The sequence below is a fragment of the Oncorhynchus tshawytscha genome, linkage group LG03 (assembly GCF_018296145.1).
Source record: "Oncorhynchus tshawytscha isolate Ot180627B linkage group LG03, Otsh_v2.0, whole genome shotgun sequence".
Lineage (NCBI taxonomy): Eukaryota > Metazoa > Chordata > Actinopteri > Salmoniformes > Salmonidae > Oncorhynchus > Oncorhynchus tshawytscha.
Genome location: NC_056431.1, coordinates 64,761,070 through 64,787,770, shown reverse-complemented (window position 1 = coordinate 64,787,770; position 26,701 = coordinate 64,761,070). Strand labels below are relative to the sequence as shown.

The 26,701-nt window shown below is 44.2% G+C and overlaps 1 protein-coding gene across 2 annotated transcripts in view; it reads right to left on the bottom strand.

Moving 5' to 3' along the window:
• The window catches only part of LOC112241524 (collagen alpha-2(IV) chain), a 133,088-nt gene that overhangs the window by 62,660 nt on the left and 43,727 nt on the right, over positions 1 to 26,701 (bottom strand). For both annotated transcript variants that reach the window (XM_024409607.2, XM_024409611.2), the window contains exon 4: positions 8,326 to 8,406. In XM_024409607.2, the coding sequence (XP_024265375.1) occupies positions 8,326 to 8,406 (81 nt within the window). The remainder of the gene's footprint in view (positions 1 to 8,325; positions 8,407 to 26,701) is intronic.

Here is a 26,701-nt window from a genome sequence, read left to right as displayed (position 1 = left end):
AGAGAGCGAGAGAGAGAGAGCGAGAGAGAGAGAGAGAGAGAGAGAGAGAGAGAGAGAGAGAGAGAGAGAGGACAGACATCTGTGAGGAATGTCTTCTCTTCAGTTTGATTCATGGACAAATCCATCAACCTGACGAGGAGAAGATGTTGGTTTGGCTCAACTGACGCAAATGACTCTCAGGGCATGGATAATTTACTACAAAAATATGCTAGAAATAAAGTGGAAGGAGCAAGACAATAGACAATAGACACAACTACTTTTTGAAATAAACATGGATTGTAAAAAAATGTATTTTTGGATAGCACAAGTGTTTATGATGTCAAACTGAAATCAATTATTTTACAACTAGGCCCAGTGGATGTGTGGATGTGAGGGAGTGAGAATAGGGAGTGTGAATATGAGGGAGTGAGAATGGGGAGTGAGAATAGGGAGTGTGAATATGAGGGAGTGAGAATGGGGAGTGAGAATAGGGAGTGTGAATATGAGGGTGTGAGAATGGGGAGTGAGAATATGAGGGACTGAGAATGGGGAGTGAGAATAGGGAGTGTGAATATGAGGGTGTGAGAATGGGGAGTGAGAATATGAGGGAGTGAGAATGTGAGGGAGTGAGAATGGGAGTGTGAATGTGGAGTGAGAATTTGAGGGAGTGAGAATATGAGGGAGTGAGAATGGGGAGTGAGAATAGGGAGTGTGAATATGAGGGTGTGAGAATGGGGAGGGAGAATGGGGAGGGAGAATGTGAGGGAGTGAGAATAGGGAGTGAAAATGGGGAGTGTGAATATGAGGGAGTGAGAATGTGAGGGAGTGAGAATGGGGAGTGAGAATGGAGAGTGTGAATTTGAGGGAGTGAGAATGGGGAATGAAAATATGAGGGAGTGTGAATGGGGAGTGAGAATAGGGAGTGTGAATATGAGCGAGTGAGAATGGGGAGTGAGAATATGAGGGAGTGAGAATGGGGAGTGAGAATATGAGGGAGTGAGAATGTGAGGGAGTGAGAATGGGAGTGTGAACGTGGAGTGAGAATTTGAGGGAGTGAGAATATGAGGGAGTGAGAATGGGGATGAGAATGGGGAGTGAGAATGTGAGGGAGTGAGAATGGGGAGTGAGAATAGGGAGTGTGAATGTGAGGGAGTGAGAATAGGGAGTGAGAATATGGAGTGTGAATGTGAGGGAGTGAGAATGGGGATGAGAATGGGGAGTGAGAATGTGAGGGAGTGAGAATGGGGAGTGAGAATAGGGAGTGTGAATGTGAGGGAGTGAGAATGGGGAGTGAGAATAGGGAGTGTGAATGTGAGGGAGTGAGAATAGGGAGTGTGAATGTGAGGGAGTGAGAATAGGGAGTGTGAATGTGAGGGAGTGAGAATGGGGAGTGAGAATAGGGAGTGTGAATGTGAGGAAGTGAGAATAGGGAGTGTGAATGTGAGGGAGTGAGAATGGGGAGTGAGAATAGGGAGTGTGAATGTGAGGGAGTGAGAATAGGGAGTGTGAATGTGAGGGAGTGAGAATAGGGAGTGTGAATGTGAGGGAGTGAGAATGGGGAGTGAGAATAGGGAGTGTGAATGTGAGGGAGTGAGAATGGGGAGTGAGAATAGGGAGTGTGAATGTGAGGGAGTGAGAATAGGGAGTGTGAATGTGAGGGAGTGAGAATAGGGAGTGTGAATGTGAGGGAGTGAGAATAGGGAGTGAGAATAGGGAGTGTGAATGTGAGGGAGTGAGAATGGGGAGTGAGAATAGGGAGTGTGAATGTGAGGGGAGAATAGGGAGAATAGGGAGTGAGAATGGGAGGAGAATAGGGAGAATAGGGAGTGAGAATAGGGAGTGTGAATGTGAGGGAGTGAGAATGGGGATGAGAATGGGGAGTGAGAATGTGAGGGAGTGAGAATGGGGAGTGTGAATGTGAGGGAGTGAGAATAGGGAGTGAGAATAGGGAGTGTGAATGTGAGGGAGTGAGAATAGGGAGTGTGAATGTGAGGGAGTGAGAATAGGGAGTGAGAATAGGGAGTGTGAATGTGAGGGAGTGAGAATAGGGAGTGAGAATAGGGAGTGTGAATGTGAGGGAGTGAGAATAGGGAGTGAGAATAGGGAGTGTGAATGTGAGGGAGTGAGAATAGGAGTGTGAATGTGAGGGAGTGAGAATAGGGAGTGTGAATGTGAGGGAGTGAGAATAGGGAGTGAGAATAGGGAGTGTGAATGTGAGGGAGTGAGAATAGGGAGTGTGAATGTGAGGGAGTGAGAATAGGGAGTGTGAATGTGAGGGAGTGAGAATAGGGAGTGTGAATGTGAGGGAGTGAGAATAGCGAGTGTGAATGTGAGGGAGTGAGAATAGGGAGTGTGAATGTGAGGGAGTGAGAATAGGGAGTGAGAATAGGGAGTGTGAATGTGAGGGAGTGAGAATAGGGAGTGTGAATGTGAGGGAGTGAGAATAGGGAGTGAGAATAGGGAGTGTGAATGTGAGGGAGTGAGAATAGGAGTGTAAATGTGAGGGAGTGAGAATAGGGAGTGTGAATGTGAGGGAGTGAGAATAGGGAGTGTGAATGTGAGGGAGTGAGAATAGGGAGTGTGAATGTGAGGGAGTGTGAATAGGGAGTGTGAATGTGAGGGAGTGAGAATAGGGAGTGTGAATGTGAGGGAGTAAGAATAGGGAGTGTGAATGTGAGGGAGTAAGAATAGGGAGTGTGAATGTGAGGGAGTGAGAATAGGGAGTGTGAATGTGAGGGAGTGAGAATAGGGAGTGTGAATGTGAGGGAGTAAGAATAGGGAGTGTGAATGTGAGGGAGTAAGAATAGGGAGTGTGAATGTGAGGGAGTGAGAATAGGGAGTGTGAATGTGAGGGAGTGAGAATAGGGAGTGTGAATGTGAGGGAGTAAGAATAGGGAGTGTGAATGTGAGGGAGTAAGAATAGGGAGTGTGAATGTGAGGGAGTGAGAATAGGGAGTGTGAATGTGAGGGAGTGTGAATGTGAGGGAGTGAGAATAGGGAGTGTGAATGTGAGGGAGTAAGAATAGGGAGTGTGAATGTGAGGGAGTGAGAATAGGGAGTGTGAATGTGAGGGAGTGTGAATGTGAGGGAGTGAGAATAGGGAGTGTGAATGTGAGGGAGTGAGAATAGGGAGTGTGAATGTGAGGGAGTGAGAATAGGGAGTGTGAATGTGAGGGAGTGAGAATAGGGAGTGTGAATGTGAGGGAGTGAGAATAGGGAGTGTGAATGTGAGGGAGTGAGAATAGGGAGTGTGAATGTGAGGGAGTGAGAATAGGGAGTGTGAATGTGAGGGAGTGAGAATAGGGAGTGTGAATGTGAGGGAGTGAGAATAGGGAGTGTGAATGTGAGGGAGTAAGAATAGGGAGTGTGAATGTGAGGGAGTGAGAATAGGGAGTGTGAATGTGAGGGAGTAAGAATAGGGAGTGTGAATGTGAGGGAGTGAGAATAGGAGTGTGAATGTGAGGGAGTGAGAATAGGGAGTGTGAATGTGAGGGAGTAAGAATAGGGAGTGTGAATGTGAGGGAGTGAGAATAGGGAGTGTGAATGTGAGGGAGTAAGAATAGGGAGTGTGAATGTGAGGGAGTGAGAATAGGGAGTGTGAATGTGAGGGAGTAAGAATAGGGAGTGTGAATGTGAGGGAGTGAGAATAGGGAGTGAGAATAGGGAGTGTGAATGTGAGGGAGTAAGAATAGGGAGTGTGAATGTGAGGGAGTAAGAATAGGGAGTGAGAATAGGGAGTGTGAATGTGAGGGAGTGTGAATGTGAGGGAGTGAGAATAGGGAGTGTGAATGTGAGGGAGTAAGAATAGGGAGTGTGAATGTGAGGGAGTAAGAATAGGGAGTGAGAATAGGGAGTGTGAATGTGAGGGAGTGTGAATGTGAGGGAGTAAGAATAGGGAGTGAGAATAGGAGTGAGAATAGGGAGTGTGAATGTGAGGGAGTGTGAATGTGAGGGAGTGAGAATAGGGAGTGTGAATGTGAGGGAGTGAGAATGTGAGGGAGTGAGAATAGGGAGTGTGAATGTGAGGGAGTGAGAATAGGGAGTGTGAATGTGAGGGAGTGTGAATGTGAGGGAGTGAGAATAGGGAGTGTGAATGTGAGGGAGTGTGAATGTGAGGGAGTGAGAATGTGAGGGAGTGAGAATAGGGAGTGTGAATGTGAGGGAGTGAGAATAGGGAGTGTGAATGTGAGGGAGTGTGAATGTGAGGGAGTGAGAATAGGGAGTGTGAATGTGAGGGAGTGTGAATGTGAGGGAGTAAGAATAGGGAGTGAGAATAGGGAGTGAGAATAGGGAGTGAGAATAGGGAGTGAGAATAGGGAGTGAGAATAGGGAGTGAGAATAGGGAGTGAGAATAGGGAGTGAGAATAGGGAGTGAGAATAGGGAGTGAGAATAGGGAGTGAGAATAGGGAGTGAGAATAGGGAGTGAGAATAGGGTGAGGGAGTGAGAATAGGGAGTGAGAATAGGGAGTGAGAATAGGGAGTGAGAATAGGGAGTGAGAATAGGGAGTGAGAATAGGGAGTGAGAATAGGGAGTGAGAATAGGGAGTGAGAATAGGGAGTGAGAATAGGGAGTGAGAATAGGGAGTGAGAATAGGGAGTGAGAATAGGGAGTGTGAATGTGAGGGAGTGAGAATAGGGAGTGAGAATAGGGAGTGAGAATAGGGAGTGAGAATAGGGAGTGAGAATAGGAGTGAGAATAGGAGTGAGAATAGGAGTGAGAATAGGGAGTGAGAATAGGGAGTGAGAATAGGGAGTGAGAATAGGGAGTGAGAATAGGGAGTGAGAATAGGGAGTGAGAATAGGGAGTGAGAATAGGGAGTGAGAATAGGGAGTGAGAATAGGGAGTGAGAATAGGGAGTGAGAATAGGGAGTGTGAATAGGAGTGTGAATGTGAGGGAGTGAGAATAGGGAGTGAGAATAGGGAGTGAGAATAGGGAGTGAGAATAGGGAGTGAGAATAGGGAGTGAGAATAGGGAGTGAGAATAGGGAGTGAGAATAGGGAGTGAGAATAGGGAGTGAGAATAGGGAGTGAGAATAGGGAGTGAGAATAGGGAGTGAGAATAGGGAGTGAGAATAGGAGTGAGAATAGGGAGTGAGAATAGGGAGTGAGAATAGGGAGTGAGAATAGGGAGTGAGAATAGGGAGTGAGAATAGGGAGTAGTCGAGACCCAACAATTTTTTCTTTCTTTGCATTTTGTTTGCTGGAACAAATGTCACGGGAACAACATGCCAACAAGGGAGAAATCAAGACTCTTACCCCTCTCTATCCAGATGAGAGTGAGAGAGAGAGAGAGAGATGAAGCCCCTTGAGTTGAATTGAAGGAGAGAGAAAGAGAGAGAGAGACACACAGATAGAGAGGCAGAGCGTGAGAGACAGAGCGAGAGGAGGGAGGAAGGAGAGCATTGATGGTCTGACTCTGACTCACAAGGCCTTCACATCCTTAAAGCTGTTGAATGTTCTTCCTGTCTCTTTCAACTCCACCACTCCTTGTGGGGTTTCCTGTAACCATGGTGACTGTAGAGGTCAGATGTTCCACACACTGTATTGTCGACCAGGTAAATTCCCAAGTCCCAACACAGCCGGGTTAGAGTACAATTCCCTCAAGCCACATTCTTTTATTTTTAAAAACTCACTGACAAAGTCTTATTGTCATTGGCTGTGTGCATTAAGAACTGAAGAACTCTGTCCTTGTGGTTAGAACGTCACATACAGTCGTGGCCAACAGTTTTGAGTCTGCTACCTCAGTTTGTATGATGTCAATTTGCATATACTCCAGAATGTTATGAAGAGTGATCAGATGAATTGCAATTCATTCCAAAGTCGCGGCCCGGCTGTGACAGAGCGCGAACCCAGAGTCTCTGGTGGCACAGTGCCCTAGACCACTGCGACAGAGCGCGAACCCAGGGTCTCCCGGGTGGCCTGAATGTACACTATTTTCAGGAACATATGAGTCCCACTGTACTGGTGTTAAAATCAGCTAGCTCACCCGTGTTACAAGTCAGCATTTGACGTCCATCCTGAGGAAGTTGGGAGATGACGTTGGAACCGGACACTAGGGGAAACAGTGAGTGCTGTTACCTTCGAGCAGGCTTTGGTTTGCTACAGTGTTGTGGACGGGGATGGCGGATAGACGTAAGCATCTGCTTCTGTTTCCCCAAAGGTTGCATGTTCAAATCCAGCGATAAAAAGTGTATTTTTATATTTTGTTTTAAGCCTATCCCAAACGTCAACCGTTAATGCCTAACCTTAAGATATCAGAGTTAATGCCTACATTTAATCATAAACAATGTTAAATTTGACGTTTGAGAAACATGGATGAACGTCTAATTCTGACGTGAGACTGAGAGCTAATTAGTTCAAATAACACGTTTGAAAGTGTTAAAGATTGGACTGCAGAGTTTCCAGAGTTCAGAGTTCCCCATTTAACTCTATAAGTGTGAAATGTACACTATTTTCAGTGAACATACAGTATGAGTCCTACTGTACTGGTGTTAAAATAACACTTAAAATTGTACTATGTTGCAGTGTTCCCCATTTAACTATTAAAGTGTTCTTAGGAACGTGATTGTGGTGTTTGCAACACCTACAGTGTAATATATTACACTTAATTTTGAGTAAACTGGACTCACTTTGATTCGTGGTGACGCTGTTACACTTTCTCAGTGAAAGAAATGAACACCTTTGGTGTTACAGTAAATAATTTTGGGTGTTGTTTTCACAGTATATGGTTTAAAGCCTAATTTGCATATTTCTTGTCATTTTGAGTGAATTGTAGAGTTAACACCCATGACTGTATGTCTTCGTGACAGAGACAGGGTTGTTGAATTATTTCCTACAGGCGACATCAGGCTTGCAAAGTGATGTGTAATTCCAGACTTAGTTAGGAGATCCAACAGTTGGAGTTTTTATTCACGCGCAACCTACATTCAGAAGTGCTGCTAGGGTTAACAAACTTAATTTAAGTGATAACACCCACCAACAAGGCTATATCCCTGTTCACTAACTGGTTCCTCTTACAGATCCTGTCCACTTGCTGGTTCATTGTGCAGCCCCCCCTCCCCCTGGCTCATTATCTCATTATCAACCTGATAATCTCTCTCTCCCTCTCTCCTTCCCCACTCTCCTCCTCTCTCCTCCCCCACTCTCCTCCTCTCTCCTTCCCCACTCTCCTCCTCCTCCTTCCCCTCTCTCATCCTCTCTCCTCCCCCACTCTCCTCCTCTCTCCATCCCCACTCTCCTCCTCTCTCCTTCCCCTCTCTCCTCCTCTCTCCTTCCCCTCTCTCCTCCTCTCTCCTTCCCCACTCTCCTCCTCTCTCCACCCCTCTCTCCTCCTCTCTCCTTCCCCACTCTCCTCCTCTCTCCTTCCCTCTCTCCCCCTCTCTCCTTCCCCACTCTTCTCCTCTCTCCTTCCTCTTTCTCCCCCTCTCTCCTTCCCCACTCTCCTCTTCTCTCCTTCCCCACTCTCCCCCTCTCCTTCCAAACTCTCCATCTCTCTCCTTCCCAACTCTCCCCGTCTCTCCTTCCCCACTCTCCCCTCTCCTTCCAAACTCTCCATCTCTCTCCTTCCCAACTCTCCCCGTCTCTCCTTCCCCACTCTCCCTCTCTCCTTACCCACTCTTCTCCTCTCTCCTTCCTCTTTCTCCCTCTCTCTCCTTCCCCACTCTCCTCTTCTCTCCTTCCCCACTCTCCCCCTCTCCTTCCAAACTCTCCATCTCTCTCCTTCCCAACTCTCCCCGTCTCTCCTTCCAAACTCTCCATCTCTCTCCTTCCCAACTCTCCCCGTCTCTCCTCTCTCCTCTCACCTCTCCTCCCTTTTACTAATAGGGTCCTGACCCTGTTAACAGCATGTGTGATAAGAGGATAAAGATGTGAGACAAAGGGGTTGGGAAACAGCCCATTGGTAGATATACTGGGAGTCACTGTAATAGACCTGAATTCAAATGGTCCGTATTTGATGAAGGTCTGGTTGGGTGTCGCTTCAAGTAGTCTTTCTATTATCGTTGCATTGTTATGGTGCTTTCACACCTCCTCTATAGTCAATAGAAATACTTCATTTAGAGGTGTAGAGCACAGGAGGCTGGTGAGGGGGACGGCTCATAATAATGGCTGGAATGGAGTGAATAGAACTGATCAAACACATGGAAACCATGTGTTTGATGTGTTCGATACCATTCCATGAATTCGGTTCCAGACATTATTATGAGCCCCTCCTCCCCAATGAAGGTACCACCAGCCACCTGTGGTATAGAGTTATGGAGGGTTGACTAGAGATGGAGATAGTGCTGGGGACACATAGTGTTGTGTAGGGGTTAGACAGCAGAACAATGGACAGAATAGGACTTACTCTGGCACCTTTCTCAGGGAAGCATTGACACCCTCCGCTGCAGTCTCTCCCTCCACATGGCCCACTGTGCTTCTTTCCACCCTGGAGAACACATCACAGAGAACTGGGTTAGAGACAACAAAACAATATCATGAGAACTACATGCATGGATAAACAGTAATAACCCACAGACATACTGTAATATGTTAATGTGTAGCTTACAGGTGGCACATGGGATATGCATGTGTATAGTTGAACACGCATGTAGCTTAATTATACACAGTAGCCTATATACTCAGGATCTGCCGTGCTGTGAATATAATATGTACATAACAGACCGCGTGTCTATAGCAGTTGTTCATGACTGTGGGGGCATTGCATGACTGAGTGTGATAGTTTGGGTACTGTCTGAGGATATGATCTGTATCGTGGTCTGTGTGCTAAATGGTTGTTCCAATGTGGTTCGACTGACTCATTTCAGCCATTAACACCCCTGGACATCCAGATAGACTGGCCAGACAGACAGACTGGACAGACAGACAGGACAGACAGACAGACTGGAGAGACAGACAGACAGACAGACAGACAGACAGACAGACAGACAGACAGACAGACAGACAGACAGACAGACAGACAGACAGACAGACAGACAGACAGACAGACAGACTGGAGAGACAGACAGACAGACTGGAGAGACAGACAGACAGACTGGACAGACAGACCGACTGGACAGACAGACAGACAGACTGGACAGACAGACAGACAGACAGACAGACTGGACAGACAGACAGACAGACAGACAGACAGACAGACAGACAGACAGACAGACAGACAGACAGACAGACAGACAGACAGACAGACAGACAGACAGACAGACTGGACAGACAGACTGGACAGACAGACAGACAGACAGACAGCACATGTTCCTTTTATATGAAACCCTCCCATTCATCAGCGCAGTAGACTGACATCCTTATTCTGACAGTGAGAATGAGCCTGTGAACAATCCCCCCAGTCTCCCCACAGAGATGTTAGGCTGCATACCAGTGCTACTACCATGAGGCAGTCTGTACAGGACTGGAAACAAACATGAAACAACCATGACCACAGTTCAGTGTGGACAAGACATGATCAAAGACAGAAGTCCCATAACCTATGGTGGTTACTAACTGGTGGGTTAGGACCCATTGTTGGGTTGTGGACAGTTCTGCTATGGTTGTGACTAAAGACTGGGTTGTGGTCTGAGACATGGTTCTATTTACTTGGTGGGTCACACGGAAACATTTCCAGGCTGGAAGTGGGGCACTATTGAAAAATGTCTGGAACCTCTACCCCAGGCTTCCCATGGAGATCCTTGGCTGCATACCAACAGGAACACAACACACTCTGTAACATGTAGCATGGACATTGGACAAATCGTGAGATCCCCAGAGGCCACTGTGGTCACTAAGGCACAAAACACTACTACCTCTATAAGGCCATACATGAATGCAAATGACTTATTTACACTTTGAGATTATTCTTGTATAATAAAAGGTGCTTTACAAAAGTAATACATTATTATTATTATTATTATTACTTTTATTGTTATTTGACCTAAAGGATATATTTGCATGCTTAATGTTCCACAAGAGTTTCCACAGCTGAGCCTGACAGTGAACAGCAATGAAAGGAAAGCCAACACTCCCTGGAAAACCTGCCCAAACTGTTTCCCTATCAGAGAATTGAATGCATTGAACGAGCGACTCAGCCTATATATCTGAGACTGTCAGTCTATAGGTGACATGCAAGGAGTCTCCAAGGCTGGTTTATCTTATGACTGTGTGGACTGTGTCCTCTTAACTCCCCATCTACACAGTCATATCAGCGCCTGCTTAGACAGCATTTGCCAAACCCGATCCCCCAACCCCCCACCCCTCCCCTGCTTGCAGAAAACTCCCAAAATGTTCCAACTGGTTACTTTATGTTCTCAGCGTGACAAAGTGGCAGATTAGGAATCGTAGAAATTCTCCCTCCTTATACGACGTGTTGGGCGCAGATCTGCCAAAGAGCACATTGAGACCCTCCCCGGGTTCACAAAGAGAGTCTTTCACCCTGCAGACGATGTCATTTCATGATCCCCTATCTTCCCCACCACAAAGGACCTTCTTCCCTTCCCCTATGGAATGCCTGGGGCTCAATTCCCTCCCTAACTGGATGTAGATCTCTGGGGATCTCTGGATCTAAAGGCGACCCATCTTTAGCAGACTGTAGATCTTCAGTACAGGCATGCAGTGGGGAGGGGCAGCCCAGACTGACTGACTGCTGAAGGGTATAGTGAAGACTTGACTTGAGACAGTCTCATTCAAGTCTAAATTGCACTTCTTTTTGACATCATAATAACCTAAAGTAGCTTCCACTACTTTGTCCGCTTTTCCTCAATCTGCATTGACATTACAGAACTGGACAGGTGAAAGAGAATCTGGTAGTCAACAGGCGTCCTCCATATTGCTTCCACACAGCATGTGTTCTAGCACTGTACAGGAGAGGATAAGGAGAGGAAGCCATGTCAGACTATTGGGATGTACCCCTGCTGAGGTGTGACATCACAGAGGCATCGACTGGACAGTGGACTGGAAACCCCACCAGCTACACAATAGGACACATCACCTCTGGACAGACACATAGAACAAATATGCTCCCCTCCAAAAAAGGACAAAAACACGACATGTGGCTACGTGGAATCCATTTGTTTTTGCAGTTTGGCGCCTAAAATAGTTCATGACTATTTCAGCTGAAGACTATGGTATTGTGTTACAGTATATCCTGCCCCCACCCACCACCATCACAACAACCTGCTCTTTCCAACATCACCTCTTCCAGGTCTGCTACACTAATCACTTTAACATCCATCATCACATAGAGAGAGCCTGAGGCTTCTCAAGGAGAGGCCAGGGGTTTCATTGGTGGAGAATAGGGATTGAGGTCTGCTGGCACTTTGGAGGCTTATAACATGGTCCTGTCCATGAGGTCAATGGTTAGTTGATTGCTCGTGTTAGTTACATTTTCAGAACTATTCACATCATCTGAAGAAACATAACCCTGGTTTGTTGTTTTTCCTATTTGGAGACATGCTACAGGGATAACCAGAGGTCAAAGGTTGACTGAATGAATGAGTTCACGAGAACCAAGTCAAGGTGTTAACACACATGGCAGAGGTATTTCATTTTCTCTCCATTCGTTCTCTCTACCCACACTTCCTCGCTCCTGGTCCTGTGGGGAGTACGGAGTGTGGAGGCTTTTGTCCCAGCCCAAAATTAACACTCTTGACTCAGCTATTTAATGACATGCTTAAGGATAAGTTGATTGGGTTGGGACCAAAGCCAGCACACACTGTGCTGTCCAGAACCAGGTATGTAGGACAATGCTCTAGGCGGTCCCAGGCACGAATCCAGACACCCTTCTAGAATGTTCTCTCTGAACAGTTGATCACACCAGACCAGACCACCCACAGCCCAACACCACAGCTAAGGCTTTTGGCTCAGCGACAAGCATCTGATATATTAACATTTATCCTACTCCTACAGCATTCAAAGCCGTTGGGCCAGAGGACCCCGTCGGGGGTCTCAACAGTGTCATGGTCAACACTGGGACTGTAACGAGCGCGCTGAGAGTTGGGAAGCAAGTTGTTTTAATAAATAAAGGCAACAATGAACACGGACCACAAACAACACACCGACATGGAAACAGAGTCAATAACACCTGAGGAAAGAACCAAGGGGAGTGACAGATATAGGGAAGGTAAATCAAGGAGGTGATGGAGTCCAGGTGAGTGTCATGAGGTGCAGGTGCGCGAGACGATGGTGACAGGTGTGCGGGATAATCAGCAGCCTGATGACCCAGAGGCCGGAGAGGGAGTATACGTGACAGGAACCAGGCTCAACACCTCAGCACAGTGTTAACGACAGCCAGGGTGACAGAGGAGAGCTACAGAAGCTGCCTCCTCTAAAATGGAGGACGGAATGCTAATCTGTTAGACTCCATGTCTCTGGAGTGTATAAGAGAACACTGCAGACCTCCAATGTTAACGCACAGTAACTCGCATGTAAATATTCACATGAGGAATTGAGATGTATGTTAAATACTCCCTGATCTAAATGCATTGGACCGTCTGGGACTGCTATAGTGAAAGGCTGAGCTATAGTTTCAGTGCATACATTGTACGTTTCTAGGAAACCCAACATGACAAGCATCACATAGACTCCAATAAACCAGACTGTGTAATCTTTTCCTGTTTGAAACAGCACTTTTCTAGTTTCCTCTGTGACCATCCAATGTTAATTATCTATCACGTGTCGTGCTCAGAGCAAGCTAGACTTTGTGGTCCATCAGACCCTTTGTGGTCACAACCATCTACTCTCCGTGGGCTGTCTGATCAGAAAACATGCATGCACACTCACATTGAAACCACGTGAATTGCAGGTTTGTGGCACTTAAATCCAGAACTGTAGTGGACTATGTTTTGCCCGTGCGATATCTAATTGTCTAAAGAACATGACCACGACAAAAGAGCAAAAGAAAAGAAAATGAAAAACGTTCCCACATTTCTGAATCCAGAATATTCCAGACAGCGTTGACCACAACGATAAACAAACAGACAGACGTAAAGGGGGATCTAACCAATGATGAAAAAGAGTGTCTGGGGCGGCAGGTAGCCTAGTGGTTAGAGTGTTGGAGAAGTAACTGAAAGGTTGCTAGATCAAATACCTGATCTGACAAGGTAAAAATCTGTTATTCTGACCCTGAACAAGGCAGTTAACCCACTGTTCCTAGGCCATCGTTGTAAATAAGAATTTGTTCTTAACTGACTTGCCTAATTAAATAAAGGTTAAATAAAAAATGTTTTAAAAGAAATACACACACACACAGACACACATTGTTCCCAAACTGTAACATATTTTTTGGGGGGACATGCATACGACTTCTTGGATGTAAACATGTCTAGTGGTGAAGAGGACGCCCATCGTAACTCACCCAGATAAGCGTTAAGAGCAGCTTCATAGGAGGAACTGCCAAAGTTAACGGCTTTGTTTCCTGTAAAGTCTAACTTCCCCTGAAACCGGCACCAATGATCTCTTCCCATTAAAGTGTAACACATGATGATTTACTGCGCTCTAAGCTATCTCTTACCAAGCACTAGTGTTCTCATGAAGAGATGTGAGCTAAAGTCTACTTTAACAGGAAACACTGTGCCAAAGAGTGGGAGAGAGATCAGGAGGAAATTATCTTAGTTTATCCAGGTCTCATACTGCATCTTCCCCCAGGTCAAATTATTATTCACTTCTTTCTTCATTATTACTGTGACATTTTGAAGTATTGCAGCTAAGCTACCCCTGGTAAGCATACTGCAAACCCTTCCAGGAGAGAAGCATACTGCTTGGGGACTGTGGTTAGTGTATCTGTCTTGGGACCAGACGATTGCTGATTCACCACCAAGAGAGAACTCCCTAGCCCAGAATGGAGACCCCTCTGTCTGTGTACATCTCGTTCTATTTCCACATGTTTACTCACTAAGGATTGCACAACCCCCACAGACTCCCAGAGCATATGTCCCTGCCTTGTTCCAGTGGGGAGACTGAGACAGCCTGTTCACATCAGGACACTGATGACAGTAATGACAGAGTTCCAGCTAGCAGACATCTGCTGCTGCCTAGGAAATAAACAGCAACATGATAACATAATGCCCCTTATCCCCATGACAACATCATTTCGCCTCAATGAAAGGTTAGAGAGGTTACGGCTGTTTAAGTGTCTGAGAGTCTGTTTCTGTTTTTCTTGAATGATATGAGAGACTTCAGTGAGGTGGTGTGTGTATGTGTGTATGTGTGTCTATCTGTCTATAGTTGGTCTGTCTATAGGTGGTCTCAGTGGGCGGTTACTGTAAGATGAATGTCTACCTTAATGAAGAAGGCTGTGAGTTAGTAGAATGCTGCCTCCCTCGTCTTTATGACTACACTCCCTAACCCATTCATCAACTCCTATAGAATGTCCCACTGTGTAGATAACACCCGCACGCACACACCCGTGCACGCACACACACACACACACACACACACACACACACACACACACACACACACACACACACACACACACACACACACACACACACACACACACACACACACACACACACACACACACACACACACCATGTCTATCACTACATTATTAATGCCATTAGTGCAGGCTGAGAAATCCCTCCCTTTTTATTTGTATTGATTTATTTCACCTTTATTTAACCAGGTAGGACAGTTGAGAACACCTTTATTTAACCAGGTAGGACAGTTGAGAACACCTTTATTTAACCAGGTAGGACAGTTGAGAACACCTTTATTTAACCAGGTAGGACAGTTGAGAACACCTTTATTTAACCAGGTAGGACAGTTGAGAACACCTTTATTTAACCAGGTAGGACAGTTGAGAACACCTTTATTTAACCAGGTAGGACAGTTGAGAACACCTTTATTTAACCAGGTAGGACAGTTGAGAACATATTTATTTAACCAGGTAGGACAGTTGAGAACACCTTTATTTAACCAGGTAGGACAGTTGAGAACACCTTTATTTAACCAGGTAGGACAGTTGAGAACACCTTTATTTAACCAGGTAGGACAGTTGAGAACACCTTTATTTAACCAGGTAGGACAGTTGAGAACACCTTTATTTAACCAGGTAGGACAGTTGAGAACACCTTTATTTAACCAGGTAGGACAGTTGAGAACACCTTTATTTAACCAGGTAGGCTAGTTGAGAACAAGTTCTCATTTACAACTGCGACCTGGCCAAGATAAAGCAAAACAGTTCGACACACAACAACACAGAGTTACACATGGAATAAACAAACATACAATCAATAATACAGTAGAAATATATATATACAGCATGTACAAATGAGGTAGGATAAGAGGTAAGGCAATAAATAGGCCATGGTGGCAAAGTAATTACAATATAGCAATTAAACACTGGAGTGGTAGGGTGTGCAGAAGATGAATGTGCAAGTTGAGATACTGGGGTGCAAAGGAGCAAGATAAATAAATTAATTAATACAGTATGGGGATGAGAGATTGGATTTACAGATGAGCTATGTACAGGTGCAGTGATCCCTTAAGGCAGATGTACTGTACATAGCCTCAGAGGTGTCATGCCCATAGGAGGCACAGTAGCACAGTGACCCCTCAGATTAGTCCTTCAAAACAAAAGTAGGCTCCCAAGTGTTGCTGTTTTGAATGTTTGACTGGCCAACCTCTACACGCAGTGAAACTTGTGTTATGTTGTTGTTGTTAAAGTACTATTAAAATAATGTGTTTGTCATTGTGGTGTGTCTGGTGTCTTAAAATGCAGCAAGTGTGACTTAACTGAAGTACCACATTTTAGTCAGTCATAACAAACCAACACTGTTGTTGGTTAGTGTGGTCAACCTGTGGTCAATCTGTCTCACAGTGGTTGTGGTTCACCTGACAAACATAACCACATCCCACCATGTCCACTGTGTCAGCCCAGCCAGGGTAAACACACATGGCCACAGAGCCAAAGCCAGATCCAGAACCAGACCAGGACAGGAGGACTACAGATGATACCAGACAAACTGAAAAGTACTGAACCTGAAATACAAGCCTGTGCTTAGGACCTTACGTATCTAGTGGACAGTATTCTAGGATGGGTACAATGACGAGATGATGGGTTGGTTTAGGGAACGTTTGGGAGTTCCAACCCCCAGTGAGCAACACATTCCACTGCACAGCCCACGCTGCCCTAAAGCATCATGGGAGAATTTAGCACACTTCAGAGAAAACCAGACCTCTGTCCCCCAATGACAAGGGCTTCAGGAAGACCAATGAGGACACAATTATTTCCAAAGGACACACATATCTCTGGCCTATTCCCTAACCCTATCCCTCTGGCCTATTCCCTAACTCTATCCCTCTGGCCTATTCCCTAACCCTATACATTTTATTTTTTTATTTTACTAGGCAAGTTAGTTAAGAACAAATTCTTATTTTCAATGACGGCCTAGGAACAGTCGGTTAACTGCCTGTTCAGGGGCAGAACGACAGATTTGTACCTTGTCAGCTCAGGGATTCAAACTTGCAACCTTTTGGTTACTAGTCCAACGCTCTAACCACTAGGCTACCCTGCCGCCCCATCTGGACTAAACCCTATCCCTCTGGCTTATTCCCTTACCCTATACCTCTGGACTATACCCTATCCCTCTGGACTATTCCCTAACCTTATACATCTGGCCTATTCCCTAACCTTATCCATCTGGCCTATTCCCTAACCCTATACCTCTGGCCTATTCTCTAACCCTATCCCTCTGGACTATTCCCTAACCTTATACATCTGGCCTATTCCCTAACCTTATCCATCTGGCCTATTCCCTAACCCTATACCTCTGGCCTATTCCCTAACCCTATCCCTCTGGCCTATTCTCTAACCCTATCCCTCTGGCCTATTCCCTAACCCTATCCCTCTGGCCTATTCCCTAACCCTATACCTCTGGCCTATTCCCTAACCCTCTGGCCTATTCCCTAACCCTCTGGCCTATTCCCTAACCTTATACATCTGGACTATACCCTACATTTTCAGATATGACATATTTCTAATTTTGACAGAAAGTGGTTTCATTTCAAGCTAAAGTGTACTGTTAGGTAGCTAGCTAACGTTAGCTGGCTGGCTCTCTAGCTGACGTTATTATTCGTATCCCAGAGCAGTTTGCTTTTCTAGTTAGAGCCTAATGTTAACTAGCTAACATTGAACCTTGTTGGTTAGCTCCCAGAACTGTGTTCATTGTTGTTTAACAAGCTAACGTTAGCTGTCTGGCTCGTTAGCTAACGATACGTGACGTGTGTACAACACCCGTTGAATATGGCCGGTGTCAGTAAAAGTCTGAAAAAAAGCATAATGAAGTTGTTGCCAGCAAAGCTGGTTAGGCTGTTTTCATGTTATCCATAGGTAAACAAATCATCGGCCAGAGCGTCAAGTGGGCTAAAGCTTAAGAGGGTGTGAACGATGCTGAGTGGGTGTAGACAAAGAAGATCTCTTCACTAGATACCAAAACATTGAAAGGCCATTTTCTCAAAAGTCAGTTTACAAGTTAATCAACTTTCAAATCAGAATTACTTTCCCATTGTTCCTCAAATACAGTGTATGATATACCATTTTGTAGCTCTGAGTCTCTACTTCTATCCAATGTAAAAAACACCATTTCAAATGTTGCTACATAAGACCAAATCCAGGTGGTGAGTCAAATATACACACAGCTTGTACATTTCAACAAGCTCTCACAGTCTCATGTCAGAATTCGACATTCATCCATGTTCCTCAAACAAGTTGTTTCAACTTGTTGTTCCAAACGTCAAATTTCTAAGTTTTTGGTTACTTATCTGTATCGTTTAAACTTTATTAACTCCGAATTCTTAAGGTTAGGGTTAACGTTTGGGATAGGCTCAAAAACCAAAATATAAAAAACAATGTTTTATCGCTGGATTTGAACATGCAACCTTTGGGGAACCAGAGGCTTGAAGGTAACAGCGTTCACTGTTGCCCCTAGTAGCCGGTTTCTACATAATCTTCCAACATCCTCAGACATGGACGGACGTCGAATACTGAGTTGTATCACGGGTGACCTGCCTGTGTACATTCCAGATCTCTCTTGGTGCATCATTTCCTGTGAAATCTTTCCTCTCCATATTCATATGGAGAGGAAACACAAAGGCATATCACTGAGGGAATGACAGCAGGGCTTTGGGGAGAGAACAATGATGTCATTTCTAATGAACCCATTGGATCTCCTGTGTCTGCCTGTACTTCATTTGCCTTGTGACTGTCTTACAAGCTTGGAGTTGAGATTGTCTACATAAATGTACAGTATGTGTGGTTCTCTGAGCCTTTTTAGGATGGCAATCACGTGAGTGGACACTGCATGTGTAAACCATCACCTTAACAACAATCAAATATCAGATTACCTTACTTCCTATCCTATCGTTAACTGTTAATACTTTTAAACTGGAAGAACTTGTCCCGATTGGTGTTTTTAAATCACTGAATCATGAATGATCTTGAGACTGATTCCCTGACCTGTCAATGTTTTTAATTAGCTGTTTTGATTTTGTTATACTCTTGTGAATTCTATGGTTTTTACTAGATTACTTGTAGTTTTTCATGTTGTTCGTCTGTAATTTTTGTAATGACTTGGTGCTGGCCAGGACGCTCTTGAAAAAGAGATTTTAAATCTCAATGAGCCCTTCCTGGTTAAATAAAGGTTAAATAAAATAAAATAAAACCATTATAGGGGATGGAAAAACTGACCCTGTATCTGTGGTTAACTTCTACCATAAGTCTCACAAAGTGGTAGTTACGTACATATACTGATCATGAGCGCCATGTCAAAACAGTCATCAAGCTGAATCAACCTGAAGTGATGGATATAGATGATCTTTCTTCAAAGATGGCTTCTCACCTTACACACATGAAACAAAGAACTGGAACACAAACACTGTGTCTCTCTGTGACTCCCCCATAGCTCCAGGTGATCACATGAACACAGATCATAGATCAGAGAGGAAGAGAGGTCAGGATCACTGATCTGTAACATTCACAGCACCTGATGTGGAACATGGCAGACAGAAGGGAGGGTGGTGCAGCAGATGCTGCTTCTCCTCCAGATGCTGTTATTTGATCTAAAACATCAGGTGTACGCCGACCCCAGCTAAGTAACTCATGCAAAGATTTAAAGTGCAATTATGCGTTTTATCTCCAGTACATTGCCACGATTGTCAGTTATGTAGCTTCTCTACTGATGATCTCAGTGCGTCCTTGCTGAGATGACACAATCAATCTACTGCCGGTGAATACCAACACTAAACACATTCGTTCACCATTCCACAGGAGCGGACAGTATACAGCATATCATAATGTTCAAAATTAGAGCATGTCAGACGTAGGTTTACCATGTTGAGAAATAAGGTGATGAAAGAAATCAGACAGGCCAAGGCAAACTTTTTTATTAACATAATTGGTGAAGCAAAAGGAATTTCTAAATTGATCTGGGAGAATCTAAAAAAAAGTTAACGGGGAAAGACCATAGTAACACTGCAAAGAGTGTTAGTATACTACCTGTGGTGTTGAAGGTTGTTGAAAAGTGTGTAGCAGAACAACTGACTGCCCACCTCAACAACAGACCCTTCACATTACACTCCATGCAGTTCAGCGTCAGAGCAAAACACCCCACAGAAACGGCCAACTGCTTTCTTCTGGAAAATGTGAAGTCCAAGATGGACAAAGGGGGCGTTGTTGTGGCTGTGATTCTGGACCTAAGGAAGGCTTTTGATACTGTTAACCATGAGGTTCTCATCACAAAATTGTCCAAGTTCAACTTTCCCCTGATGGCTTGAGATTGATGAAATCATACCTTGAAGGCAGAACTCAGTGTGTTTAGAGTGAGCAATGAGCTGTTGCCCACTCTTAGCTATGATGTGGGTGTGCCCCAAGGGTCAATTCTGGGGCCCTTCTTGTTTCGCCTGTACCTTAATTATCTGCCTTCTGTCTGTACTGGGTCTGAAGTTCAAATGTATGCAGATGAATCAGTGATATATGTGCATGCAAAGAGCAAACAAGTTCACTTAAGGAAAAGCACCTTTAGTCAATCTGCTTTCTCCGTTAGAGCTTCCCATGTCTGGAATACACTGCCATCAGACACACACAACTGCACCACCTATCACACTTTCACAAAAAACATGAAGACATGGCTAAAGGCCAATCAGACTTGTGAACATAATCCCTAGCTGTGTATTGCCGCTTTCCATGTTGTTTGTTGTCTGTAGCTTGTGAGGTGTGGAAACACTTTGTTGCTTTTATGGATTTTGTCTTGTTGCTTTTGGTGCTATGTTACTCTGTCTGCATCCTACGTCTTGCTTGTCCTATGTTGCTTATGCATGTGCTCACTGCTCATTGATTGTCTGTATTGTTATTGTAATTGTTTTTAATAACCTGCCAATGGGACTGCGGTTAAAACCGGCACTTTTACTGAAAGGTTGATTAATGTGCACTGTCCCATGTAAAAATACAAATCAAACTCAAACACCAAGCTCAATGGAAACACTAAAGTAATACTGCTCAAGTAATAACTACTGATATTCCATTATCAGCAGAATATAGAGGAAATACATCAATCAGAGGTCAGACGGAGGTCAAATATAACTTCTCTAACTAAACCAATCTCAGTCTAAGTGCCTTTGGTGTTGAAGGTACCTGAATCTCCTATAAACCACAGGAAACATGACCGTGACTAGTTCAAGCCTTAGTTGCCCGTGGATCTCATGGTCAGACCGTTTGGCGAAGGTAGTTGCTCATGCTATATGGCGTCCTGAATTTTGACCTTTACTCCCTGACCCTGGCCCAGCGGAATTTCTTTTCTACTCCAGTCTACTGTTGACCTCTAGCAGGGGGAGCCTGAGAAGGTTGTTGTCATGGTTACATTTGCCCCCAAGGGGATGGAGAAAGTTTCAATGGACCATTAGATTGTGCTCCTTCAAATCAACTGTACAAGGTAGCATCTTATCAATAAACACTCTACTCAACATAAATCAGAACAATTAGATATGCAGTATGCAATAGATGCAATATATCTCATTGACATTGAATTAACATCTAATTGACATCTAATTGACATTTATTTGACATTTAATTTCCTCTCTCTTCATTATCTTCAGACTCAGCTTCTAGACTGTTTCTCCTCTACGTTGCCATTTGACTGTGTGTGTGTGTGTGTGCTCAGGGTCTCTTCTGTCCCAGACAGGGGAGGTGGGGAGGAAGGTTTGAGTCAAAGCAGAGGTTAGAGGAGTACGGGAGAGGGAGAGGCTCCACATGGCCACTCCATTTGTTTTTTGGAATGTGACTGTGACTGTGTGTGTGTGTTTGTGCATGTCAGGATATACCAACCAGCTGCCATAACTCACTCTAATAAATGTAGAAAAGCTTGACATTACAGATGAGGTACAAATCCTTCACAGAATCTCACATCAGGCCTTAGACATCTATCATTGGAAACATAGACAAGTACTTTTCTGTTAGTGTGTGTCTGTGTGTGTGTGTGTGTGCACTTCTAAATGTGTGAGTTTGTCATTAGCTTTCTCTGTCAGTGAATACATGTGTGTGTAAGAGTGTGTGTGTCTGTATAAGAGTGTGTGTGTCTGTATCAGTGAGTTGAGTGACTGTGTGTGTCTGTATCTGTGAGTTGAGTGACTGTGTGTGTCTGTATCTGTGAGTTGTGTGACTGTGTGTGTCTGTATCTGTGAGTTGTGTGACTGTGTGTGTCTGTATCTGTGAATTGTGTGACTGTCTGTATCTGTATCTGTGAGTTGTGTGGCTGTGTGTGTCTGTATCTGTGAGTTGTGTGACTGTCTGTATCTGTATCTGTGAGTTGTGTGACTGTGTGTGTCTGTATCTGTGAGTTGTGTGACTGTGTGTGTCTGTATCTGTGAATTGTGTGACTGTCTGTATCTGTATCTGTGAGTTGTGTGGCTGTGTGTGTCTGTATCTGTGAGTTGTGTGACTGTCTGTATCTGTATCTGTGAGTTGTGTGGCTGTGTGTGTCTGTATCTGTGAGTTGTGTGACTATGTGTCTGTATCTGTATCTGTGAATTGAGTGACTGTGTGTGTCTATATCTGTGAATTGTGTGACTGTGCAAGACTGTACTGTGTCTGTATGCATGTATGTATGTATGTATGTATGTATGTATGTATGTATGTATGTATGTATGTATGTATGTATGTATGTATGTATGTATGTATGTATGTATGTATGTATGTATGTATGTATGTATGTATGTATGTATGTATGTATGTATGTATGTATGTATGTATGTATGTATGTATGTATGTGTGTGTGTGTGTGTGTGCGTGCGTGCGTGTATTGTCAACAGATTGTTAATCATGTATGTGGTCTCCCTATGCCAGCTTAGAGACATCCCAAGTATGAGTGTGTAGGATTTACAGACTGTCTTCACACACAACACATATATTTTTAACTGGATGTGTGTACAATAATGTAGAAATCAATGGGAGTGATGTTTCTGTCACTTAACTGAGTTTCAGTGATTTCTGTGTCACAGCTGAAGGAGACATATTAAGTTTCTTAAATTAAGTCAGGAATGTGACCCACACTTTGATATCGTAGAACAATACTGTTAACCAGCCATGACCAATTCACTGGCCAAATCTGTTCACTCCAACAGAAACTGTTCTTGTATCAGTCAGTCAACTACTATGAACCAAACCATTAGGTCAATCAGATGAGTTTAGTTCCATGAGTCTCATTATGCAAGAGAAAGTTAGATCATCCTCTTGAATGTCATTAAAAAGCACACAGACTTGGCCTATATTACTATGAAAAATTACAGCAACTTTCTGAAGGGACAGAAACTGGATGAAGTATGACGTATATATCAAGTATATATTAAGTATATACTGTATTAAGAATATATTAAGTATATAATGCTTAAGTATATATTGTGTTTCATCTTCAGACATTATTTGTTACATCCCCATTGCTTCTCCTGGATATTGAGAACCTTATACTGTAAGAGTTGAAGCATGTCCAGACAACCCTGATCCCAGGCTCTGTGCTTTAGCCAACTATCATTTAACCATTGGCTAAAGCACAAAGAACTCTGGGACCAGGCTATATCCAGACACAGTGGGTTAACAGGCTTCTTTTTTTTTTCTCTCTGAGAGGATTACCTTACCTTGCTAACCTGTCTTGTCAGGGTCACAGGCGGTTGGTGGCACATTCATTGGGAGGTCGGGCTCATAGTAATGGCCGGAATGGAATCGAACACATCAAACATATGGTTTCCATGTGTTTGATATCATTCAATTCACTTCATTGCAGTCATTATTATGAGGCGTCCTCCCCTCACCAGCCTCCTGTGATCTTCCTCTCTCTCTCTCTCTCTCTCTCTCTCTCTCTCACACACACACACACACACACATACATACACCTCACTCTGAGTGCGTGTCCCATCCCACAGTCAGAAAGTTAGAAAAATACTTTATTCTACCGTAATAGAATTGTATCTTTCTTAATATAACCTCATGAGGTGTACGTTTCATCTGAGGCCAAAGCAAATGACGGTTCCTGTAGATCAAAAACAGGCCTACACAATATGAGTAACACACACTCATCGTACAATAGGAGTGGGCTGTAAAGCAGACTGACTGTTCAATGCTTATGTCTGTCTTATGACTCATAAGGGTCGTGGGAACCATTTTACATCCTACTATGATTCTTAGAGAAAATGTGACACGGACACCGTGATTTTGCAACCAATGCTTGACAACAGGCAATGTTATCATAACTTGAAACACATTTTCACTACGATATCCATTTATTCTCTTTCTCTTCCTTTACCGCTGCTCTGTCTCTTTCCTCTCTGTCTCTTTCCTCTGTCTCTTTCCTCTCTGTCTCTTTCCTCTCCGTCTCTTTCCTCTTTCTCTTTCCTCTCTGTCTCTTTCCTCTGTCTCTTTCCTCTCTGTCTCTTTCCTCTCTGTCTCTTTCCTCTGTCTCTTTCCTCTCTTTCTCTTTCCTCTCTGTCTCTTTCCTCTCTGTCTCTTTCCTCTGTCTCTTTCCTCTCTTTCTCTTTCCTCTCTGTCTCTTTCCTCTCTGTCTCTTTCCTCTCTGTCTCTTTCCTCTGTCTCTTTCCTCTCTTTCTCTTTCCTCTCTCTCTCTTTCCTCTCTTTCTCTTTCCTCTCTCTCTTTCCTCTGTCTCTTTCCTCTCTCTCTCTTTTCTCTCTCTCTTTCCTCTCTCTCTCTTTCCTCTCTCTCTCTTTCCTCTCTCTTTCCTCTGTCTCTTTCCTCTCTCTCTCTTTTCTCTCTCTCTTTCCTCTCTCTCTCTTTCCTCTCTCTCTCTTTCCTCTCTCTCTCTTTCCTCTCTCTCTTTCCTCTCTCTCTCTTTTCTCTGTCTCTTTCCTCTCTGTCTCTTTCCTCTCTTTCTCTTTCCTCTCTGTCTCTTTCCTCTGTCTCTTTCCTCTCTTTCTCTTTCCTCTCTTTCTCTTTCCTCTCTTTCTCTTTCCTCTCTGTCTCTTTCTCTTTCCTCTCTTTCTCTTTCCTCTCTTTCTCTTTCCTCTCTGTCTCTTTCCTCTCTTTCTCTTTCCTCTCTGTCTCTTTCCTCTCTTTCTCTTTCCTCTCTTTCTCTTTCCTCTCTTTCTCTTTCCTCTCTTTCTCTTTCCTCTCTGTCTCTTTCCTCTCTTTCTCTTTCCTCTCTTTCTCTTTCCTCTCTTTCTCTTTCCTCTCTTTCTCTTTCCTCTCTGTCTCTTTCCTCTCTGTCTCTTTCCTCTCTGTCTCTTTCCTCTCTTTCTCTTTCCTCTCTTTCTCTTTCCTCTCTGTCTCTTTCCTCTCTGTCTCTTTCCTCTCTTTCTCTTTCCTCTCTTTCTCTTTCCTCTCTGTCTCTTTCCTCTGTCTCTTTCCTCTCTTTCTCTTTCCTCTGTCTCTTTCCTCTCTTTCTCTTTCCTCTCTGTCTCTTTCCTCTGTCTCTTTCCTCTCTTTCTCTTTCCTCTCTTTCTCTTTCCTCTCTTTCTCTTTCCTCTCTTTCTCTTTCCTCTCTTTCTCTTTCCTCTTTCTCTTTCCTCTCTTTCTCTTTCCTCTCTGTCTCTTTCCTCTCTGTCTCTTTCCTCTCTGTCTCTTTCCTCTCTTTCTCTTTCCTCTCTTTCTCTTTCCTCTCTTTCTCTTTCCTCTCTTTCTCTTTCCTCTGTCTCTTTCCTCTGTCTCTTTCCTCTCTTTCTCTTTCTCTCTCTGTCTCTTTCCTCTCTTTCTCTTTCCTCTCTGTCTCTTTCCTCTCTGTCTCTTTCCTCTCTTTCTCTTTCCTCTCTGTCTCTTTCCTCTCTGTCTCTTTCCTCTCTGTCTCTTTCCTCTCTGTCTCTTTCCTCTGTCTCTTTCCTCTCTGTCTCTTTCCTCTCTTTCTCTTTCCTCTCTGTCTCTTTCCTCTCTTTCTCTTTCCTCTCTGTCTCTTTCCTCTCTTTCTCTTTCCTCTCTTTCTCTTTCCTCTCTTTCTCTTTCCTCTCTGTCTCTTTCCTCTCTGTCTCTTTCCTCTCTGTCTCTTTCCTCTCTGTCTCTTTCCTCTCTGTCTCTTTCCTCTCTGTCTCTTTCCTCTCTGTCTCTTTCCTCTCTGTCTCTTTCCTCTCTGTCTCTTTCCTCTGTCTCTTTCCTCTCTGTCTCTTTCCTCTCTGTCTCTTTCCTCTGTCTCTTTCCTCTCTGTCTCTTTCCTCTCTTTCTCTTTCCTCTCTGTCTCTTTCCTCTCTTTCTCTTTCCTCTCTGTCTCTTTCCTCTCTGTCTCTTTCCTCTCTGTCTCTTTCCTCTGTCTCTTTCCTCTCTGTCTCTTTCCTCTCTGTCTCTTTCCTCTGTCTCTTTCCTCTCTGTCTCTTTCCTCTCTTTCTCTTTCCTCTCTGTCTCTTTCCTCTCTTTCTCTTTCCTCTCTTTCTCTTTCCTCTCTGTCTCTTTCCTCTCTGTCTCTTTCCTCTCTTTCTCTTTCCTCTCTTTCTCTTTCCTCTCTGTCTCTTTCCTCTCTGTCTCTTTCCTCTCTGTCTCTTTCCTCTGTCTCTTTCCTCTCTTTCTCTCCTCTTGCTCACATTTCCTCTCTCTGTCTTTTGTTTCCTCACTGTATTGATCTGTATAAACTCTTCAAAGGTTAACTCATCTTGTTTCACACAACCATGAACTGGCCCAGAGAAAGTAGGGCCAGAGTTCAATGAGTGGTTTTATAACATTTCAGTAATGTCACTGTCCACCAGCCATCAATAGCTTAATGTCATTCCATAAATAAAGTATTAAAATAACATCTGATCCTACAGACTATTCTAAATTGTGTTGAACACACACACACACACACACACACACACACACACACACACACACACACACACACACACACACACACACACACACACACACACACACACACACACACACACACACACACACACAATGCAAAATATCAGCATTATGATGTTTTTCTTGGCAAACGTTTTGTTATTGAAGCATATCTTGAAGCAACACTCTCCCATAAAAGCCCTCCATTACGGAGATAAGGGGGATTCCAAAGGGCCACTCTCCACTAAGGGCCACTTCATGTCGGCCATTTTGGCTCCTTCAGTTCCTCTGTTGCCCATCTGTTTGCACCATCACTCCTGTTCCACACATTCAGCTTCCTGCCCCATCACCATCCACTTCCTCTGGGACTCAGGGGTGTTTGATAGCCTAAGGCCAAAACACCTCAGAGACACTACACACGCACATACCGCACACATAAACACACACACACAGACTTTTGTGAAAGAGCACACAGTGTTCTAGGATTTTATT